Source organism: Ovis canadensis, chromosome 1 (assembly GCF_042477335.2).
Source record: "Ovis canadensis isolate MfBH-ARS-UI-01 breed Bighorn chromosome 1, ARS-UI_OviCan_v2, whole genome shotgun sequence".
NCBI classification, from domain to species: Eukaryota; Metazoa; Chordata; class Mammalia; order Artiodactyla; family Bovidae; genus Ovis; species Ovis canadensis.
Genome location: NC_091245.1, coordinates 110354527 through 110377418, shown reverse-complemented (window position 1 = coordinate 110377418; position 22892 = coordinate 110354527). Strand labels below are relative to the sequence as shown.

Sequence of the window (22892 nt, the reverse complement as noted above, 5' to 3'; positions counted from 1 at the left end):
CACTGGTCCATCTTGGGTGGCCCTACATGACCTGGCTCATAATTCCATTGAGTTAGACAAGGCTGTGGTCCATGTGATCAGTGTGGTTAGTTTTCTGTTACTGTGGTTTTCATTCTGTCTGCCCTCTGATGGAGACGGATAAGAGGCTTATGGAAGCTTCCTGATGGGAGAGACTGATTGAGGGAGAAACTCTTCTGGTCTTGTTCTGATGGTTGGGGTCATGCTCTTTAATCCAATTTCCTGTTGATAGGCAGGGCTGTGTTCCCTCCCTGTTGTTTGATCTGAGGCCAAATTATGGTGGAGGCAATGACGATAATGGGGACCTCCTTAAAAAGGTCCCATGCATGCACTGTTGCACTCAGTGTCCCCGACCCTTCAGCAGGCCAACCCTGACCCATGCCTCCAGTGGGGACTCCTGGACACTCACAGGCAAGTCTGGGTCAGTCTCTTGTGGGGTCACTGCTCCTTTCTCCTGGGTCCTGGTGCACACAAGGTTCTACTTGTGCCCTCCCCCAAGAGTCTGTTTCCCCAGTCCTGTGTAAGTTCTCGCAGCTCTATGGTGGGGTTAATGGTGAATTCTTCCAAGAGGGTTTATGCCATACCCCGGTCTGCTGCACCTAGAGCCCCTGTCCCTGTGGTAGGCCCCTGCAGACCTGCACCTTCGCAGGAGACACTCAAACACAGTTCTGGCTCAGTATCTGTGGGATAACTTGGTCCTGGTACACACAAGGTTTGTTTGAGCCCTCTGAGCATCTCTGGTGGGTAAGGGATTTGATTCTAAACTCGATTTCACCCCTCCTACCATCTTGCTGGGATTCCTCCTTTGCCCCTGGACATGGGGTATCTTTTATTGGTGAGATGCAACATTCCCCAGTCAATGGCTGTTCAGCAGAGAGTTGCAGTTTTGGAGTTCTTGCAGGAGAATATGAGCGCACATCCTTCTACTCTGCCATCTGCATTAACATTCTTCAAATGTGACTCTTGGAATTTCAGCTTTTGATTTATTTAAAAGTTAATCCAATCAGAAGCACCATAAAAAAGAAAGTAAACAAATAAACAGAAACACACTTATTGCAATATCTCAGACTCCTGGATTATCTCATTTGTCCTGGATTTGAGTTACCTCAAATTGGGCTTCTCCTAATTACCAGCTTGAACTTTTTTCCTAATTGGAACTATTATAAGAAGGATTGTTTTCCTACTTATTTTAAATCACGTGTGTAGTATTCTCAGGAGAGTCCATCTTCCTATTCTAGCTAGGCTTAGGAAGACACACAGGGGCACACAAATGGGCAGGGTAGAAGGAGAGAGCTCCATAGGGAGAGTCAGATCTCTTTATCACTGACTGATCAAGGAAATATAGTTTGGGTGGAAGACTCAGGTTAGAAACATAGCAGAAGATCAAAGGAAGCTTGGCTCAGTAGCTCTATATGGTTGACCACATTAAGGTAGGGAAAGATAGTCTTCATCCATGTTTATTCCAAGTTCGGAACCCAACAGCAGCAAGGTCAGTAAATCAGCTAATTTGGGGGAGTTGGGAGATATCTAGGGAAAGGAAAACGCTTACACAGGACAATAGACAGCCCTAGTGTGCATGTAGAAACTGTGAATAACTATTGGTAAGCCTGGGCAAGGAGGAATCAGGAACTTCTCCTGAATTGCAAGCAGATTCTTTACTGTCTGAACTACCAGGGAAGCCCTGTTATAAGCAAGTTAGTACAAAGCATAAATGTTTCAGTTGCTAAATTTCCCAAGAAATTGGAGGGGTACAAGTGGGGCCAAAGCTTATCAGATGGCTTTCAAACAACAAATGAGCATTGCGACTGATTTCTGAAATGTTTCAGGAATCAAGTGAGATTTCCAGTTTGTTGTGGGGCATTAATATCATTGACAATTTTACTAGATTTTACTGAGATTTGGAAAAGATAGAGAAGTGTTCATTGGGAGAAATCTAAGTTTTTCCTTTTGATTTCCATCTCTCTTTATCTTTCTTCTACTTAGCCACATCTTTTCAGCAGAATGAGCAATTAGTTCTGCTCAGAGTCTGGGTCTGCTTAGAGGCTCTTTCTTGAATGAGTAGACTGGTTCAGTTTGTAGGACCCTGTCTTAAAGGCAATAATCACAATATGTAGGGACTACTACTGGGGGCATCAAGTCTTATGGGAAAGATCAGATATGTATAGGAAAAATCAAAAACACTTGCCTGACTTCAGGCTCTACTACAAAGCCACAGTCATCAAGACAGTATGGTACTGTCAAAGACAGAAATATAGATCAATGGAACAAAATAGAAAGCCCAGAGATAAATCCACACACATATGGACACCTTATCTTTGACAAAGGAGGCAAGAATATACAATGGAGTAGAGACAATCTCTTTAACAAGTGGTGCTGGGAAAACTGGTCAATCACTTGTAAAAGAATGAAACTAGATCACTTCCTAACACCACACACAAAAATAAACTCAAAATGGATTGAAGACCTAAATGTAAGACCAGAAACTATAAAACTCCTAGAGGAGAACATAGGCAAAACACTCTCTGACATAAATCACAGCAGGATCCTCTATGATCCACCTCCCGGAATTCTGGAAATAAAAGCAAAAATAAACAAATGGGATCTAATTAAAATTAAAAGCTTCTGCACAACAAAGGAAAATATAAGCAAGGTGAAAAGACAGCCTTCTGAATGGGAGAAAATAATAGCAAATGAAGCAACTGACAAACAACTAATCTCAAAAATATACAAGCAACTTATGCAGCTCAATTCCAGAAAAATAAACGACCCAATCAAAAAATGGGCCAAAGATCTAAATAGACATTTCTCCAAAGAAGACATACGGATGGCTAACAAACACATGAAAAGATGCTCAACATCAGTCATTATCAGAGAAATGCAAATCAAAACCACAATGAGGTACTACTTCACACCAGTCAGAATGTGTGCGATCCAAAAATCTGCAAGCAATAAATGCTGGAGAGGGTGTGGAGAAAAGAGAACCCTCCTACACTGTTGGTGGGAATGCAAACTAGTACAACCACTATGGAAAACAGTGTGGAGATTCCTTAAAAAATTGCAAATAGAACTGCCACATGACCCAGCAATCCCACCGCTGGGCATACACACCGAGGAAACTAGAATTGAAAGAGACACATGTACCCCAATGTTCATTGCAGCACTGTTTATAATAGCCAGGACATGGAAACAACCTAGTTGTCCATCAGCAGATGAATGGATAAGAAAGCTGTGGTACATATACACAATGAAGTACTACTCAGCTGTTAAAAAGAATACATTTGAATCAGTTCTGATGAGATGGATGAAACTGGAGCCGATTATACAGAGTGAAGTAAGCCAGAAAGAAAAACACCAATACAATATACTAACACATATATATGGAATTTAGAAAGATGGCAATGATGACCGTGTATGCAAGACAGCAAAAAAGACACAGATGTGTATAGTGGACTTTTGGACTCAGAGGGAGAGGGAGAGGGTGGGATGATTTGGGAGAATGGCATTGTAACATGTATACTATCATGTAAGAATCAAATCATCAGTCTATGTCTGATGCAGGATACAGCATGCTTGGGGCTGGTGCACGGGGATGACCCAGAGGGATGTTGTAGGGAGGGAGGTGGGAGGGGGGTTCATGTTTGGGATCGCATGTACACCCGTGGTGGATTCATGTCAATGTATGGAAAAACCAATACAGTATTGTAAAGTAAAATAAAGTAAAAATAAAAATTTTTAAAAAAAGAACACTTGAAAAAATGTAAAAGGAAATGGTACATAGACATATAAATATTACAGGAAATACAGTGATTTGTATTACATGTGGAATTATCTTGTTAAAATTGCAAAAGACACATGTATTGGGCTAGCCAAAAAAGTTCATTTGGGTTTTTCCCATAACATCTTCTGGAAAAATCTGAATGACTTTTTTGGTCAACCCAATAGAATTTGGCTAGTTTAAAGAGAAGGTAGAGCTTGTAAAGAACAAGAGTATATTTCACGCAGGGGAGATTTCTTTCAGGAATGCTCAGAGACCAGAAACTGAAAGTGACGTGTTTGGATTAACAGCAGGTTTAATAAATCGGATTGGAAATGAACAATTTTTCATAGCAACAGTAGACAAAACGGCTTTGTTTTCTGCTGAAATAACAAAAATGCCATTTCAGTACAATACTAGAGACAGATGATGTAGTTGGGAGCTTTATGGCCTTAGTCACATAAGTGGGCATCCTGGTGGCTCAGACGGTAAAGAATTTGCCTGTAATACAGACACCTGGGTTCAATCCTTGGTAGGGAAGATCTCCTGGAGAAGGAAATGGCTCCAGTATTCTTGCTTGGAGAATTCCATGGAGAGAGGAGCCTGGCAGGCTACAGTCCAAGGGATCACAAAGAGTCAGACATGTCTGAGCAGTTAACATGTTCATTTTCAGTCACATAATCAATGAAAACATACATCTATAGATAATATAAATAAGAGAACATTAATAAAGTGCCCTTTCCTAATGTACCATAAGATTATTAATCTTATGACAGACAAAAATGAAGCTGGTTTTTTTCCTTTGGCAGTGATTATAAAAATGTTATCCTAGATGAGCTGAGATTTTTTTCTTTTTAAAGAAAAAACAATTTAGAGGAAGAACATGGTGAGAATGTAAAACTTAAGTATAGGTATGGAAGGGGAGTCACATGAGTAAACTGATGTTATAGCAAGATCAGTCTTGAGGAAACAGAGGCTTGTATAAAAATACACTGGAAATAGAAACCTTTGGTAATCTATTACAATAGTGTAGGCATTATTACTAAGCATCAAATTAGGGATAAGATAAAAGAAATAAATGTATTGGTAATACAACAGAAAAAAAGTTAAGCAGATTTCAATGATTAATTAAGTTTGAGACATAAGAAGACAACAGATGCAAAAATGCATAAAGTTGGTATCTAGAAGAACCAAGAAATAAGAAAGTCAGCAAGAGAAACTGGTTGAGTGCTGAGTATAAGTATGGTATATTAATTTACTAAAGCTTTTATAACAAAGTATCAGACTAAGTGACTTGAACAACAAGAGTTTATTTTCTCACAGTTCTGAAAGCTAGGAAATCTGACATCAAGATTTTGGAAGAGTTGATTCCTTTCAAGACCTTTCTTCTTGGCTTGTAGGTGACTGCCTTTTCCTTGACTTTTCTCAGGATGAAGACCAGTAAGCTATGTTTTAACAAGCCCTCCAAGTGATCCTGATGCTTGATAAATTTTGAGAATTATTAATCTAATCTATTGGCTGTGCTTTCTGATTGATTTTTTTTTCCACACTCCAGTTTTAGTTATAAGCATCTATGGAGTATAGAATATTCTTTCTTCTTCTACACTCCCAAGTCAAGGATTTATCCAGATGGTGGCATAGTGTAAGTGTACTTACCCTATGATGAGTACTAGACAATGCCTAAAAAGTTTGAGTGCAATAGGATTTGAAAACCTCATTTCTCACCTGGAGATGGAGAATGCCAATCAAACCACTGCTCACGAGTTTATCTTCTCCGCTTTCCCTTATTCCTGGAGAGATTCTGTCATCTGTTTTATTATACTGCTCTTCATTTATGCATTCATTGTTGTTGGAAATGTGGTCATCATCACAGTGGTCCAGCTGAATATTCATCTCCACACTCCCATGTACTTCTTTATCAGTGCCCTTTCTTTCCTGGAGATCTGGTATACCACAGCTACCATACCAAAGATGCTCTCTTGCCTGCTTCATGAGAAGAGCATTTCCCTAAATGGTTGTCTCCTGCAGATGTATTTCTTCCATTCCACAGGCATCAGTGAGGTTTGTCTCTTGACAGCTATGGCCTTTGACCGCTACCTGGCCATCTGCAGCCCACTTCATTACCCTACTATCATGACGTCAAAGCTATGTGCCTGGCTGACTTTAGGTTGCTGTGTTTGTGGTTTTGCCACACCCCTTCCTGAGATTGCCTGGATCTCCACATTGCCATTTTGTGGCTCTAATCACCTAGAGCATATCTTCTGTGACTTCCTCCCAGTACTATGCCTGGCCTGCACAGACACACAAGCCATCCTCATGATTCAGGTAGTGGATGTTGTCCATGCAGTGGAGATTATTACAGCTGTGATGCTCATCTTCATGTCCTACATTGGTATCGTGGCTGTAATTCTACGTATTCGTTCCACTGAGGGCCGTCGCAAGGCCTTTTCCACATGCATCTCCCACCTCACTGTATTTCTACTCTTCTTTGGCAGTGTGGCTCTCATGTACCTACGCTTCTCTGCCACCTACTCCTTATTCTGGGATACAGCCATTGCTCTGGCCTTTGCAGTTGTGTCCCCATTTTTCAACCCCATTATCTATAGCCTGAGGAATAAAGAGATAAAGGAAGCCATAAAAAAGCACATGAGTCAAGCTAACATCTTTTTTTCGTAAGACCAGGGACCTCAAATAAGAACTAGTGTTTGGGAGCCTATATAATTGTCAGAGTCTTTTTATCCTCAACTCTCTTCCAGCTGTCTTTTTCTGTCAGTCTTTGGTTGAAACTGGTCTCCCAAAGGTCACCAATAAACAAAATTCACTAATAACTGAATTCAATAGATTTTTTCAACCTTTATTCAATTTGACACATTTTGAATCAGACTTTGTTGATTCGGTTTTCCGCTACTCGATTTCTCCAAGATAAATTTAACTTGTGGAAATAATTAGGGTAAAAATTTAATTTTAATAGTCAAGACACATGATTATAAGATATGGTAACTGACCAACCATCTTCATAAGACTAAGTTTTCTCTATGGTATTTATAATGAATATACTTGAAGAATAATCCTAATTTCTAATCAAGTGTTCATGTGTTGATAAATAGCAGTCTAGATGTTTTTCAGTAGGTTCAATTATGAATCCCTTGTATGATTTTTATCTTGGCATTACCATACAATATTAATTCCATATCTGGGTCAATAACAGGGACTAAGGCCTGCATCTAACTATAATGAGCCAATGTGCCAAGTTAGTGGAGGTTGATTTGTTGAACACCAAATTAACTTCATTAATATTGATGACCACTAGAAATGAAGAGAATGGATAGGCCTCTTTAAAATTGACGTAGAGAGAAGCCCCATAAAGGAGTTGGTTGCAGTTCTGTGGTAGTTAAGAACCATGGCAAAGAATCTCAGGACAAGAAGTTCACTGAAGAAAATTTTAAATGCAATAAATGAACTAACAAAAACCTTGACTCTAAGAAAAGTAAAGTAATATAAGTAATCTATTAATTAGCTAATCAATATTTTTTCATGAGACATTGAAAAATGTAATCATTGGTTTCATTGTAATAACATGTAAAGTACTTATTAATGAAGCAGAAATATCAATAAATATCTGTTTAGTGAATAAACCAGCATCAGCATGCTGCATTCAGATTGTTCTGGCCAATTGATCAACCATATTGGACAACAGTGCTTCCCTTTTGACCTCTTCTCCCTTGGGTTTCAGGATACTAGACTCTATTTTTTAAAAATCTTACTTTGTTTGAGGGCTCTTTCTCTTGTGAATCCTTCTCTTGATACATGCTTCATGAAAGGTGATTTTCTCCAGGGCCCACACCTCAGTGGTGATGCAATAATAAAGGTGATGACTGTGCAAATGTTAATAGATTTTCACTTTTCTGTAGCCCACCTACAGGAATCCTGTGGTTGTCAGCCTTACTTCCCCACTAATATGCCACAGCCATGCCCTCATCCTCACCCCTAAACCTTATGATTCTCAAGAATCAGACGCAAAGACAAAAGTTAAGGGAAAGGTCTTATGAGAAGAGGCTAATGCTATCTAAAAGAACTCAGACAGAGAGAGAGACCATGAGAGAAAAGACACAGTTTGTATCTGGAGAGGTCCTAGTAAAGGAATGTCATCAGAAAATGCACTTGGCATAAGAAAACAAGGAAAAAGAGAAAAAAAGGAAACAAGAAGTGTTCCTGTGATTAAATAGCGTGTCTTTAATGTTCTACTCTTAATGTTTTTCATAAAACATGAGGTATAAAATTACAGATTGATTGACTAATTATTTAACTATAATTTTCTAAGTGCAATTATTGTTCCAGAATTTATAGACAAAAATTCCAGAATATGAAAGGATTATGCAGTTTTCTTATCTGTTTTCCCTTTTTGAAGATTTTGTATTATATAATCTATTTCTCAATTAAAGTTCAATCAACAATCCAGTTTAGAAGAATAAAGAGAATTTTATTTGAGCCAAACTGAGCATTATAACCAGGGAGACAGACTTTCAGAAAGCTCTGAGAACTGTTCCACCTGTTAGAGGTCAAATGCACAGTCAGATACATCTTCAAGACAAAGGATCATGTATCAAATGACATGCTGATGTATTACATAAAGTTCAACAAGGATATATAGTCTAGGTAAGCATTTACAAAGCAAGCATCATGTCATTATGACTCTTCATAGAGTTGGGAAATAAAAATATTTATTTTAAAAGGAGTTACATTGCTAGGGTCAGAAGAGAGGAAAAGAAGTGATCTTTACTGCTCAGCAGACACTCCCATTTTTGCGAAGTTCTCTTTGATGTGTAATCCAAGTGCACACTGCACATTAGGGAGAGAGACAGAATGCCCAAATGGACACACAGAGAGAATTTTATGTTGAAATTTTCTTGTCCTGCCTTAAAATATAAACTTTGTTTATCACTTTCCTGAAAAAGAAAATGAAAGTGTTAGTCACTAAGTTGTATCTGAGGACTCTTTGCCACCCCGTGGACTGTAGCATGTCAGGCTCCTCTGTCCACAGAATTCTCCAGTCAATCATACTGGAGTAAGTTTTCACTTTCTACTCTAGGGGATCTTCCCGACCAAAGGATTGAACCCAAGTCTCCCACACTTCAGGGAGATTTACCGTCTACTACTTTCCTAGTCCCTCAGATTTTATTCTTGCCATTTATGTTTATCATTATCACTTATTTATCATTATAATTTATAAATTATCTATAAGTTATATTATGATTATTATTGTTGTATCATCATTTATCACATAATGTCTTTTATAAATGACATTTATATATATTATATAAATTACATTTATGCCATTGCCATTTATCATTATCTCTAAAAAATTTATATAGCTGAAACTTTCACACTTTCTCACCCTCAGTCTGCTCTTCCAACTGACTACATTATTTCTTAAAACTTAGATATTATTGCTTTACTACTCTGCTTAAAAACCGTCTAAGATTAAACACACTCTCACTCCAAATTGCAAATGTAATTTTACTAGCTAAACTGTGTATGTGTGCATGCTATTCCAGTGTGTTGAATAAAAACAATTTCAAATTGAGAGAAAAGCTAAAGGAAAAGAAACAGCAGACAGCAGAGTCTGATGGTCAAAAGTAAGGACATCATTCAGAGGGTAGATCACCGTGCTGACCTGCTGGTGGAACTTCTTACATGATTTTTTTTTTTTAATTCACATTACTGAGGATTGAGCGGTAAGTTCTCTTACACTGTGTTTCACCTCACCAACCTATTTATTATCTGATATTTGGGGAAGATTATATTAAATAAGGGGCTTCCCAGGTGGTGCTAGTGATAAAGAATCTGCCTGCCAATGCAAGAGACCCTAGTTTGATTCCTGGGTTGGGAAGATCCCCTGGAAAAGGGATAGGCTACCCACTCCTGTATTCATGGGCTTCCCTGGTGGCTCAGATGGTGAACATCTGCGATGCAGGAGACCTGGGTTCAATCCCTGGGTTGGGAAGATCCCCTGGAGGAGAACATGGCAATTCACTCCAGTATTCTTGCCTAGAGCATCCTCATGGCATAGGAACCTGGCAGGCTATGGTCCAAGGGGTCATATAGAGTCAGACTCGACTGAGCAACTAAGCACAGCACAGCACAACTTTGGAGAATCTGAGGTAATAAGAGTTAAAGTGAATATTGTTCACTGCAAAGAAGTCTTTCTTTCTTTCTTTCTTTTTTTTTTTCTTAAATCACAAGATTTAATATTTTAAATTTAGGAGACAAACATTGGAGGCTTCTTAAAATGAGAACTCATTCTGGAGAAGCAAAAATAGAGTCTTAAAAATAAAATAATGATGACCTCTACTCCACAGGAAAACATTTTTTTGCATTAAAATTAGTGTATTTTTCCTTGTTGTTAAATGAGTTGAGAAACTTGAACTCTAAAATTCCACAGTAAGCATGTGAATTTTAGTGTTTCAAATTGGGGACAGTTTAGAATTTGGGTATATAAAATATCTCTTGGAGTTTCTGAGTCCAGGAAATGAAGATCTGATAACTGAGAAGAGATGCAGGAAAGCTGGGCAGTGCTGATTAAATGAGTGTGAGAAGTACAGTTCTGCCCAGAGCTGATAACCAAGATCAAATACAACAGTTCTCAAATGTACTCCCACCCTGTAAAACTGAGTATAAGACTTCTCTTTAATGAAGCTGTCTGTAATGAATTTAGTTTTCCCTGTAATCTCCCAGCACTCATTTATATAAAGGGCTACATAAATTTTAAAGATTGAAAATGATTCTTAACCTCCACAATGTCTTTCATACATTCTTTACCTGAGTCTGCTGAACTCAGGGCCTCTATGTCATCAGTGCTGATAACCATTGCTGGAAAACTGTAATAGTGGCAAGAAGGTCAGAGGCCCAGGTATTAAGCTGCTGCTGCTGCTGCTGCTGCTGCTGCTGCTGCTGCTGCTGCTGCTGCTGCTGCTGCTGCTGCTGCTGCTAAGTCGCTTCAGTAGTGTCTGACTCTGTGCGACCCCACAGACGGCAGCCCACCAGGCTCCCCTGTCCCTGGGATTCTCCAGGCAAGAACACTGGAGTGGGTTGCCATTTCCTTCTCCAATGCATGAAAGTGAAAAGTGAAAGTGAAGTCCCTCAGTCGTGTCCGACTCTTAGCGACCCCATGGACTGCAGCCTACCAGGCTCCTCCATCCATGGGGTTTTCCAGGCAACAGTACTGGAGTGGGGTGCCATTGCCTTCTCTAGTATTAAGCTACCAGGGTTCAAAATTTTCTCATCATGCCCTTCCATCTGTCCGAAGGAAACAGCTGGACTTGTACTAATACATTCCCTAAGATTTGTGTTCACGCCTTTAGCACTCAAATTTGATTTTTATAGAATGAAACTATATGAAAATGTAAAGTTAATAGTATACTTTCAAGAAGAGAATTTAAAGCTCTCTCAGTTTCTTTGGGTGAGATGACCCAGGGTGAAAGGAAACTAGAGATGTAGAACCTTGGTCTACCCTAGTAGACCATGAATACTGTATTATTCAAGTTGGATCTACAATGGAATGATGTTTGACATGGATAGACTCACCGTTTTTTAGGAGGATCTGAAGCCATCCCAATCTATTTTTTTAAATATGTTTACTTTATTTCTTAAAAGTTATATGAAAGAATTATGTGTTTGGAGGATTTATGCTTTCTTTTCTCTTCATTAAAAATAATACATACAATAAATAGTATGGCTTTATCCAAAAGTTTAGAACTTTGTTCCATTTTTAGATATTTTATGGCTTCATCAGTTTGTCAAATGTTGTTCTTTAGTGGCTCAGTGGCATCTGACTCTTTGAGATCCCATATACTGCAACACACCAGGCCTCCCTGTCCTTCACTATGTCCCAGAGTTTGCTCAAACTCATGTCCATTGAGTCAATGATGCTAGCCAACCATCTCATCCTCTGTTGCCCCCTTCTCCTTACCCTCAATCTTTTCCAGCATCAAGGTCTTTTCCAGTGAGTCATCTCTTCGAATCAGGTGGCCAGATTATTGGAGCTTTAGCTTCAGAATCAGTCCTTCCAATGAATATTCAAGGTTGATTTCCTTTGGATTGACTGGTTTGATCTCCTTGTAGTTTAAGGGACTCTCAGGAGTCTTCTCTGACATCACAGTTTGAAAATATCGATTTTTCAGCACTCAGCCTTCACTATGGTCCAACTCTCATATCTGTACATGACTACTGGGCAAGCAAGCAAACAAACATAGCTTTGACTATACAGATCTTTGTTGACAAAGTGATGAGGTATCCTAATTTTTGTTTCACAAAATGCTAATAAGCAAGCATGTATCTTACTTGTTTTGGGTTTTTAAAAATCTGATTTAGCCTTACCCTTAATCATTTAAATAAAAGGAACAATCTGTGAGACCTGGAATAAAAATTTCTCCCTATTTTAACAAAGTCTCTACAGCAAGAATTAGGATGTCTTGTTGCTTAAAAACTGTTAAAAATCTGCAGCTGAGTTTTAATGGAGTTGATGATTTGTATTTCTGAGAGACAGGTTGGAACAAGAACCTATGTATGCCTTGAGTTCTTGTAATTCTGTACGGAGTATGAAGAGTGGGCAACCCAGAATTCCTTCCTGATTTATAATTCTCAGAAGTAAAATTTAAATCTAATTGAAGAAACAAAACATAATCCTAACATTGCCCTATGTTACATCTGTAACAGTTTTTTTTTTCTGTTTTCATCCAATAATTTGCTTTCATTTTTTAAAATAAAGTCCTGTTGAAGACCTTTGAGAACCACAGTCCCCTCAAAGTGCTGAGTCACCCAGCATCTGTGAAAGTTAGCAGCTGCCTCAGCTCAATCTGTCTCCTGAAGATAGGGTAGATTGTAGTTGGCGGGATTCTGGCCCAAGCAAGAGGCTTTTTTTTTTTCTTTGTCTTGCTACATATGTAACCATCTCTATATAAGTTAGACTAAACAATTATATGTGAATTGTTTCTCTTTCTTTCTCTCTCTCTCTCTCTTTTGGACAAATTTCATTTTGGCAAGTTCTTGACCTTTAGGAAAAGCATAACACTTTGCAAAGGAAAGGGTGAGTACAGAATTCTTTATCGGGCAATTTGTCACCAATATAATTAAGAAAGCTGTCTCCTTTGAACTTTCTGTGCTATCTTTGACAGGATCAGCAAGAATTATTTCTTGATTCTTAAGAAGTAAAGAAGCTTAATTTTGATTCTCTTTTTTATGAATGTATCACTTTAAACTGACCTTGAGCTTGTGGCTATACAGCACCAAAATCCAGCAATGACATGTTTACACGGGTTCACATGGAGAACAACCTGATAACTTGGAGCAAAATAACACATGATAAATGTTTGAGTCTCCATAGAAGGATTTAATTCTGTAACCAAACTAGTAAAGGCCACCCACAGAATATCAATTACATATAGAAGGAGACTAAACTCTAAATCTTATATTGAATGTTTTCACTGAGGTAAACTAGGAAAAACTGTGCTTATATCCAGATAAATGAAGGTGTATGCTATGGAGATTTTGCTGGATGTTGTCACAAATAAATTGGATCCCACTATTATTGGAAAGTAATATGTGATTTTATTTGATAATGCAATGTTTTACATTGCAAAAATCAGTTACCAAGATGTTAATAATTTGAAATTTGTGGTAATTAGACTGTAAATGTGCTAAATTTTTGATTTGTATTGCTTATGAATAAAGGAAATAATAAAGTAAACAATGTATTAGTTTTATTTTTACATAATTTTTTTTGGACTTTGGGGTATTTCATTTGTCAAAATTAATTGCAAGCCATTTTTATTTATTTGTTAAATTAGATTTGTCATGATCAGTACATGTTAACACCTTTTAAGCTTTTGAAAGCAGTAAAATTGTATTTCTTTTTATGCATCCCAAAATGTGATTTTGCTAATTTAAACTTGTTTTCAGTTGTCTAATAATGCATGTTATAGAACTTTATTGTTAATTAGTTTATTAACATGGGCAGATGTTTATGTGAAAAGTTGGAAAAGTGTTCTGAATGACCAAGAATTATTAGCCTAAGTTGTAGCTGCATATGGTTAAAATTATATAAATGTACTACAGCCTTTCTAAAAAGAGACTTATAGGTATAAAGATATCTGAACCTAAGTCAACATGAGTAAATGCCTTGATACATTAAAAAAGACAGAATATTAGAGATAGAGGAAAAAAAAACCAGTATACTAGAGACTTGAGAACCAGCATTAAGTAAACTTTTTAACTTCCAGGCTATGGAGAGTGATGGGCCAAAGGTGCTGGAAACAGCAGAAGAGATCCAGGAGAGGCGTCAGGAGGTGTTGACTCGGTACCAGAGGTTCAAGGAACGGGTTGCTGAGAGGGGTCAGAAACTTGAAGATTCCTATCACTACCAGGTTTTCATACGAGATGCTGATGACCATGAGAAATGGATCTCGGAGAAAATCAAGATTGCAACTGATAAAAGCTATGAAGACCCAACGAACATACAGGTTCTTCAGTTTCACTGACTTCCCCAGAGGAGACTCTAAAATCTCTAGGGAGGGAAACATTTTTATAATGTAGGTGTACGGCTGGTAAACTCTAGAGGGATGCTGTAATGGAAGATTAGACTGGAAACTGTAATTCTGTCTCTAAATAGTCCATGTCTTCAACTCCTTAAGCCTCAATGTCTTATTTACACAGGATAATACTAGATAATTCTAGATAATACTTTATAAATATAATATTGCTCTGAACTTAAACCATGGGCAAAACACTGAGAATTCAAAGAATTTATGATGCACTATGAAATTTCAATATTTGTGATATTAAGGATGGAATTGAAGTAAAGAGACATCAGTACTTCTGAACCAACTTCCCTTTGCTCTCCTCAGAAAGATATGATTTAACCAGGGTTTTTCCCAGTTGGCTGTTCATGACTCTTGTTAAGTCCAAATGAGAGATCTCAGATAGAGAGGTTTGATGGAAGCTCCCCCTACTACTTGTATTATAGAATAAGGCGTAGTCAGGATCAGAAGAAAGGCTTGTATGCCTAAAATGCACAATGGATATCAGAAAGGAAGCACCTAGAACACGAACAAAATGTTACCTACTAAAGGGATCAATCTATATATAACAACAACAGCATAATTTAGCATGCAAAAACTTCCCAGTTAAAATAAAAGTCACTGTTGTCATGATTATTTTCCTCATTGTTCACTACTTTCAGTAGGATTTACTTCCTCTTTTCTTGAAAGGAACAATTCTGTGTTACATTATTTCATTTCCACAGAAGGCAATTAAGACTTTAACATAATATTTATTGGAAATTTCCCAAAAGCAGTAAGGACTGAAAAGACCTTCTTCTGTGGTCTAGGACATTGGGTCTGGGAATCTTTAAAAACCTATATGCATTGATTCTGCCACAACCACTTCTTTTAGAATAGGACTCCTCTAGCTGTGGTCATAGGTTATCATTTAATCTATGCTGGGAAACTGGTAGTTCTGCCTGCAAGAAAGCAGAGGAATAAAAGAATTCTTTTATGGTCCAGGAGACCAGGCTCCATGAAGCCATAAACTCTAATTTCTAATCTTCAGGGGAAATATCAGAAGCATGAAGCCTTTGAAGCAGAGGTGCAAGCAAAATCAAGGGTCCTTCCTGATCTGGAAGAAACCAGGGAAACTCGATTTCCTGAGGGGCATTTTGCCCATGAAGACACCAAGGTAAATATATGGTAGGGCTCTGTGAGAGATGCTTCTAATTGTTGATTATGTTATCAGAGTTTTCATTGATTATAACAGGTGTAAACCTTGATGCAACTGACTTGGAACCATGGTTCTGCCTCTTATATTTTACTTGGATTGTGGAAGGAAAAAATGATGGGATATGCTAGTGTTCCTAAGAGTGGGGAGAAGAGCTATGACACAAAGCTCTCATTGAATCACCTTCCTCCTTAAGCCATCACAGGATGGGTTGGCTCAGGATCAAACCCACCTTAACCCAGATGAATTGGCTTTCCCAAATGTCCTTTCTGACTAATTCTTCTAAGCTCAGAGTCCTTGGTGCTTAAACTCTCTAAACAAGGGATACTCTTTCTTTGAATCTTCTCTGAAATTTTTCTCCCTTTGTCTATGATGCCTCTTTCTCCTCAGAGCTCACATGCTGTGACTACTATTGTAGTTCTCCAAACCCTTGAACCCTGAAGATCGAAGAGCACCACCACCATGAAACCCATTATTAATTTATCAGCATTTTTTCTGAGTTAATTCATATATTCCCCTAAAATGTTTGGGTTGATAGAGTCAGTTCAGGTTCTTTTTGTATTAAGTGAATTTTTTTTTTCTTTTTACTGTTTAACTGTTTCTAAAATTGTCAAAAGAAATATGTGTTACATATTTGTAAGTTGGGGCTTATATTTTGATATCTAGCATACAAATTCTAGCTCCTTTTACTGTCAACAAAACATGGTCAGGTGATACAGACTTTAACAAGAATAAACCTTATTAGAAAGAAGATTCTGTAACAAGAATAACTCAAAATTTACCTGTTATTAAATAAAAATGATTTGGTAAAATTGCACAAAAATCAGTCCCTTACATTAACTAAAATAGTTGAGAAATATCTGAAACATCTTCTCATCTATCAGAATTTCTGAGATTATAGTAATCTTGTAGCACTGCAGGATCCATAGATAAATGTGATCTATACGCTACATGTTACCTTAGAACCATGAAGTAGTTGGAAAATACAAGATTCTTGAAGACAAAACATAAATTATACCTTTAATTTTACAATATATGTAAAACCTGGTCTTCTAAGCTAACCTAGCATTAGAGCCCTCAACTATATAGTCTCAAGTTCTGTTATAGCTTTGGTGATCCTATTTCCTCTGTAAGTCAGAAAAACTTATTGTTCCTATCTCTTCTGAAAAACAGTCCATGCTAACTTTTTCTGTGCCTTTGTCAATACTTTGAACACCCTCTCTGTATCTTCTGCCTATGAACATTCTGTCTATCTCTCAAGGTCCAATTCAAATGAGCACCTGTTTTTAAATGAATTTTTATTCCATCCTGTCTTATCATTTGTAATCATTTCATCCTCTAAAACACCCAAATGTTATTATTTATTTTTCTTTATGGAAGATCATATGATTTAATGGCTATTCCCATACATGCCCTGCTGCTGCTGCTGCTGCTGCTGCTGCTAAGTTGCTTCAGCCTCTTTTAAATATTTTCGAGCAATTAATGCACGAGTTAATGGGATGAGGGATTTTTATCCAGATCCCTCTCTGCACAGGTCTCTGAGTCTATAACTACTGCTCCACAGCAGGTAATGTGCCTGAGTGGTTTTACTTCTCCCAAAGGGCCTTCTGGAGGAACTGAACCGCCTGTGGGACCTGCTGCTGGAGCTGACCCGGGAGAAGGGTGCCCTGCTGCTGCGGGCCCTAAAACTCCAACAGTACTTCCAGGAGTGTGCTGATATCTTGGAGTGGATTGGAGACAAGGTATAGCATTAAACAGCCTGTATATAGGATTTTCCATCCCACTGGCCTAGACATCCCATAGCAATTTAATGCAGACTTCCCTGGTGGCTCAGATGGTAAAAATCTGCCTGCAATGTGGGAGACCTGGGTTCCATCCCTAGGTTGGGGAGATCCCCTGGAGAAGGAGATGGCTACCACTCCAGTGTTCTTGTCTGGAGAATTCCATGGACAGAGGAGCCTGGCAGGCTACAGTCCATGGGGTCACAAGAAGCAATATGCAACACAACTGAGCAACTTTCACTTTCACTTTTTGAAAAAAAGTCAGGGTATCTGTTCCTGGGCTTAGTTCCTTGGAAGAAGGAGGAATGTTAGCAAAGATTTAGAGGTATTCTGGAAGTAGGCAACATTATAGGAAGATAAGTCTAAATGTATGAATCTGAACATGAAGAAGGCAAGACATTAAAAAAAAAAAATGTGTATTGAAAGATCATCTAGGATTGCTCCCCTTCTACCTTCCATGAGCCTTCACTCCTTCCAGGTTTTCAATCCTATGCTGGTTCCAACCGAGAGAATTGCCAGTTTTCCCCTTAATCCTTTGTGTCTTAGTACCTATCACTAGAGAGGTTTCTATCTCTTATTATTTGAAGAATAACCCTATGGTTAGGACTGAAAATTTATACAGGCAAGCATTCAGCACAATACTTTTGTAAATACTCAGGATGTTGAATTGAGCAGAACCAGGATGAATTTACTTCTCATGTTCCAAACCACAAAAAGGTTCTTCCAGGGGCATTTTCTGACAATGTCCCTGGTCTTCGCAAAGAATTACCCCAAAGACCACTGTTCCCTGAGTCACAGTGCCACCTCAGGAAATATACCCTTGCTCTGACTCTTTCTTGAAGGGGTTCTCCCAGGTTCCACCAGTATCTCCTTCTGAGTTATCCTGGGAATGTAAATATAAGCAAGGCTTTTGGGCATTTGAACTGCGGGAATGCCTAAATATTTGCTGGTGACCTAATAGACCTTACTGTGTCTACAGGAGGCTCTGGTGACATCAGTGGAGCTGGGTGATGACTGGGAGCGCACAGAGGTTCTGCATAAGAAGTTTGAAGAGTTCCTAGCAGATCTGGCAGTTCGAAAGGAGAGAGTGAATGAAGTGAACCGATATGCCAATGAATGTGCAGAGGTGAGGTGGGGAATAACAGAGCCAATCCAGGAAAAGGGTTCTGATCTTCAAGAAGATTGCCTGGCCATTTGTAAAAGGGACAAGAAGGATATATAGGACATTGTGAGAAAACAGAGGTATGCCTGTCCCTGGAGTAACATGCCCAGAGTAGCTTTCTCTCATTTCTGAATTCATCCCTTGCCAGTCTACAGAAATAGAGGTGTGAGTGAGTGAGTGAGTGAGTGTACATGGGTTTATGTAAAGAAATCCAGTCCACAATGAGGTTACTCTTGCACTGTGCAGTACATAGATTTTTTAAGTTTATGAAGCACCAGAGTAAAGTGACAAAGAATATATAATAATCGTGGCTTCTCATAATATATATGATATCATTAAACAAATTTTTCTGTGCTTTGAGGGGGAAGGAAAAAGAGGCAGATTTACCTTCATTTACTTAAGAAAGTGCTTAAATAAGCTTTTAATTTCTGAGCATACTAATACTCAGTGTGTGACTAAATACCCTTAACATATGTAAGACCTGGGAAGTCAGTCTGATTTTGTATGTATGTGAAGGAATTGAACAGAAACTGCAATAGTTGGCTATCATGCTCTTCCATTTAAAGTTTTATTATCACTGCAGCTATAAAATGGGAATGATATTTATGTGTAAATAGAATCAAGATTTCAGGAATAAGAGGTACTAGAGTAGGGAAAATAAACTATTTCTCAATTTTTTCCAGGCCTCATTTCCAACAGTCTCTAAATTTCTCTAACATGACTGCATTTTTCTTATTGTGCAGATTTTTTTTAAAGTTATCTGTTACTATCTACCAAACCACTACAAAACTTAAAACAGAAAACATCTTATTTTTCTGTGGTTAAGTGAGTCAGATTCACTGATTCAGCTGCTCAGCTGGGCCATTCTCCCAATCTCACCTGATATTCTTAAGTAACTGCAGTTATGCAGTGACTCAGTTGGTGTACAGGATCTAAAACAACCTTCCTCCCATGTCTAAGGATTTGGCAAGGATAGTGTAGGCTTTCTCCATATGCTCTCTCATCTTTCAGTAGATCATACTTTTTAATATGTTCCAAGAAGGTAAGAACAGAAGCTGAAAGACTTCTTGAGGCCTAAGTACTGGGACTTATAAAATATTATTTCTACTTGTAAAGAAGGAAGGAAAAGAAAATTCTGTCTGAAGAGGCTGCAAAATAGAAATGGAGATAGGAATAAACAGGGATAGGAGGGGTCGGGAGACCTGGTATATGGCAACTACTCAAAATTTCCAAGTATCAAAATGGCTGATATTAGCTAGTTTTATCTGATAAACATAAATCTCATTGCTTCAGATAGTCTGCAAAACTGTATGAACTGCAAAATTAAATTTATCTGCATGTCTATCTACTTCTGAGAAGAGGGAAATAGCTCCAACTATATTCTCAAGGTGTCAGGGCCCCAAAAGAGCCAAAATTCACAGTATTTGAGATTTCAAAAATTAAGTTAGACCTCACAAAAGGAATTTTCTCTTCCTTGGTTTCCAGGGTCTTGAGAGAAGCTAGCAGCCGCCAACATGATGGAGTTCTAAAAATAATGAGGTTGGGCAACCTATGTTAGTAGACTAGTCTTGAGCTGTGGACAGAAGATGCAACTGGTAGTTTGGTTTTCTAGATTTTGGTGATGTGGATCAAGTAAAAGGGACCAGGGCTAAGGTGAAGTGCAGTGTCTGGCTAAATGGCTATCCTCTGCTTCTGACAAAGTATGGACCAGTGTGAAATAAGAAGTGTTTAAAAGTTTTTTCTGCATTAGTCCAACACTGACTTACTCCCACAGGAAAAGCATCCTGAGCTGCCCTCGATTGAGTCAAAGCAGAAGGAGGTGAATGCAGCCTGGGAGCGTCTCCATGGTCTGGCTCTCCAACGACGGAAAATGCTGTCCAGTGCTGCAGACCTCCAGAGGTTCAAAAGGTAGGAATCTGGCCACTGAATTGTAGGAAACTGCAATAGCACCAGGCTGGGTATTTGGGTTAGCCTTTGTCTACTGTTAGCAATTAGTGGCCAATACCTTGAATCAAAGAAAATCATGATCTTGCCTTTAAAACAACAAGGAACAGAATAGTTAAAATTGTGATCCAGTCAATAGACAAGTGTGTTAAATGGAGCTCAAAGTAATAAAATTAGCACTAGTGAATTAGTGATGGAAGATCTGCAGGGGCAAAAACAGAAAGAGAATGGAGGGTGAGGTTGTGAAGAAGGACGTTTGTGAAGGGCTAACCCAGAAGTACATCTGGAGGCTCAGTTGACAGGATGCCCAGGTCTCTACATCTCAATGGAAACCATTAAAGTAGGAACTCTTTTTAAAAATCTTTGTGCATTTATTCTATTTTTGGTTGTACTGGGTCTTGGTTGTTGTGGGCGGGCTTTCTCTAGCTGAGGTGAGCCTGACTTTACTCTTCAGTGTGGTGGGCGGGAGTCTAATTGTGGTGGCTTCTCTTGTGAAGCACAGACTCTAGGTGCATGAGCTTCAGTAGTTGTGGTGCACGGGCCTAGCTGTCTCTGCATGTGGGATCTTCCTGGACGAGGGATTGAACCCATGTCCCCTGCGTTGGCAGGTGAATTCTTAACCAATGGATCACCAGGGAAGCTCCAAAACAGAAATTCTTTATGCTATTTTTTGCTAGTGTGTGGGAAGATAGGATAATTTCTGACAGGGTGAGTGAGGCTGGTCCTGCTGGGTGCTATTTGCCCTGGAATGCCTGCCTTCTTCCTTTGCTGGAGCTCATGGGGTTGTCTGGCAGGGATGTGACTGAAGCCATCCAGTGGATTAAGGAGAAGGAGGCTCAAGTCACATCTGAGGACTATGGCAAAGACCTTGTGAGTTCTGAGGCACTGTTTCACAGTCACAAGACACTTGAGAGGAACCTCGCAGTCATGAATGACAAGGTAAGCCTGTGGGAGAAACAGCTAACATCCTTGAGTTAAAAGAGCCATCTGACGTTCATCTTGTCTCCATAAGTAAGTAAAGTCACTCAGTCGTGTCTAACTCTTTGTGATCCTATGAACTATAGCCCACCAGGCTCCTCTGTCCATGGGATTTTCCAGGCAAGAGTACTGGAGTGAGTTGCCATTTCCATCTCCACTTGTCTCCATAGAACACAGTAAATGCATTATTTCAATGAAAGAGAAATTTTGTGCCACATGAATATACCTCTTTATTCTAGTTTATAACTTATACATGATTCTTGGATATCTAGCATTTTGTTTAAATTATTTTTATTTAAATACACATATATATTATATATATACACTTATGCTTTTTGTAATATATTTCATAATTTAAAACCAAAATAGATAGCTTCATGAATGGTTTCCTGCCTAACCACATCTTCTCCTGTTGGAGATGAAACTTGTTTCTTTTTGTCCTTTACTCAGTAGAAAAGGGAGAAAATTTCTTCTTCTCCTTTTATAATAAACATAGACACTAAAACACTCTACTCAGCCTACCTTTGGATTTTCTTCTGGAAGCTGAAAGACCTCGATTCCTGTACCTACGGTAGGCATAGTCACACTAGAGCTTGGAGTAAGCCTATATTCTTTAATGCTTCCCATTCTTACTTCTTACCCTCACAACTTTAACCATAACTTAAATTAATTATTCCTCAGCTTTTACAGTGGAGTCAGCCCACAAGAAGCTCCCTAGTTACTCTGCTTTAATCATAGTTCTATCCCTCGGTCCAGTTTCTGAAAAATATTTCACCAGTCTACTTCTTTTTTCCTTCCTCATTTTTCCCCTTTGGTCTTTTTTGTTTTCTAATTATGAGTGATACAATACCATAACTTAATGAATAATGATAATGAAATCTCATCTTAGACAACACCTGGTTATAATTCAGTGTAGTGAAAGGACTAATGGTAACATGGAATTTTCCCTAGTAACCCTGCTCCTCAGGAATTGTGCTCACACTGGCCAGGCATTACTGGAATTTTCTTGGCAAAAAATTTTCCTTAGCAGAAATATCTCTCTGATTCCTATGGTAATATTTATGAAAACAGTATAGAGGATAATGAAGGACAGATATATGTCTAAATATTGCTTCTGATAATGATTCATTGAATGACCTCGGGCAGATAAAATACTTAGCCTCTCAGTTTTCACATACAAGGGGAACAAGAATAGTTTCTGCCTCACAGTCTTATTAAACGGTGACTATAAAACAAGAAAATGCATGTGACATGCTTAGCACAACAAGAGACAAAAAGCAGTCAGTAAATTATTATTGTTAATATAATTACATGAATATATTAATATAGATATATCCATATAAATGCACTAATATGTTATTCTTACTCATATAATTATTATGTTATATCCCTCCCATAAAACTTTGTCAGGAGGATCAGAATACTTGGATTTCCCACTAAGTTTCTTTTTTTCATTTTTCTAAAATTATATAGTAAGTTTCAGATG

At 38.3% G+C, this 22892-nt stretch overlaps 2 protein-coding genes across 2 annotated transcripts in view; both read left to right on the top strand.

Moving 5' to 3' along the window:
- Positions 1 to 5503: 5503 nt before the first annotated feature.
- OR6K2 (olfactory receptor family 6 subfamily K member 2) lies at positions 5504 to 6448 on the top strand. The gene has a single exon (XM_069571751.1). It carries the CDS (start codon positions 5504 to 5506, stop codon positions 6446 to 6448), a length of 945 nt encoding a protein of 314 aa, XP_069427852.1.
- A 6204-nt stretch (positions 6449 to 12652) lies between these two features.
- The window catches only part of SPTA1 (spectrin alpha, erythrocytic 1), an 81689-nt gene continuing 71449 nt past the window's right edge, over positions 12653 to 22892 (top strand). Inside the window, exons 1-7 of the mRNA XM_069545130.1 lie at positions 12653 to 12857; positions 14050 to 14289; positions 15377 to 15502; positions 17143 to 17283; positions 18302 to 18448; positions 20259 to 20392; positions 21223 to 21367. Of these exons, the coding sequence (XP_069401231.1) occupies positions 14053 to 14289; positions 15377 to 15502; positions 17143 to 17283; positions 18302 to 18448; positions 20259 to 20392; positions 21223 to 21367 (930 nt within the window). The 5' untranslated portion in view covers positions 12653 to 12857; positions 14050 to 14052. The remainder of the gene's footprint in view (positions 12858 to 14049; positions 14290 to 15376; positions 15503 to 17142; positions 17284 to 18301; positions 18449 to 20258; positions 20393 to 21222; positions 21368 to 22892) is intronic.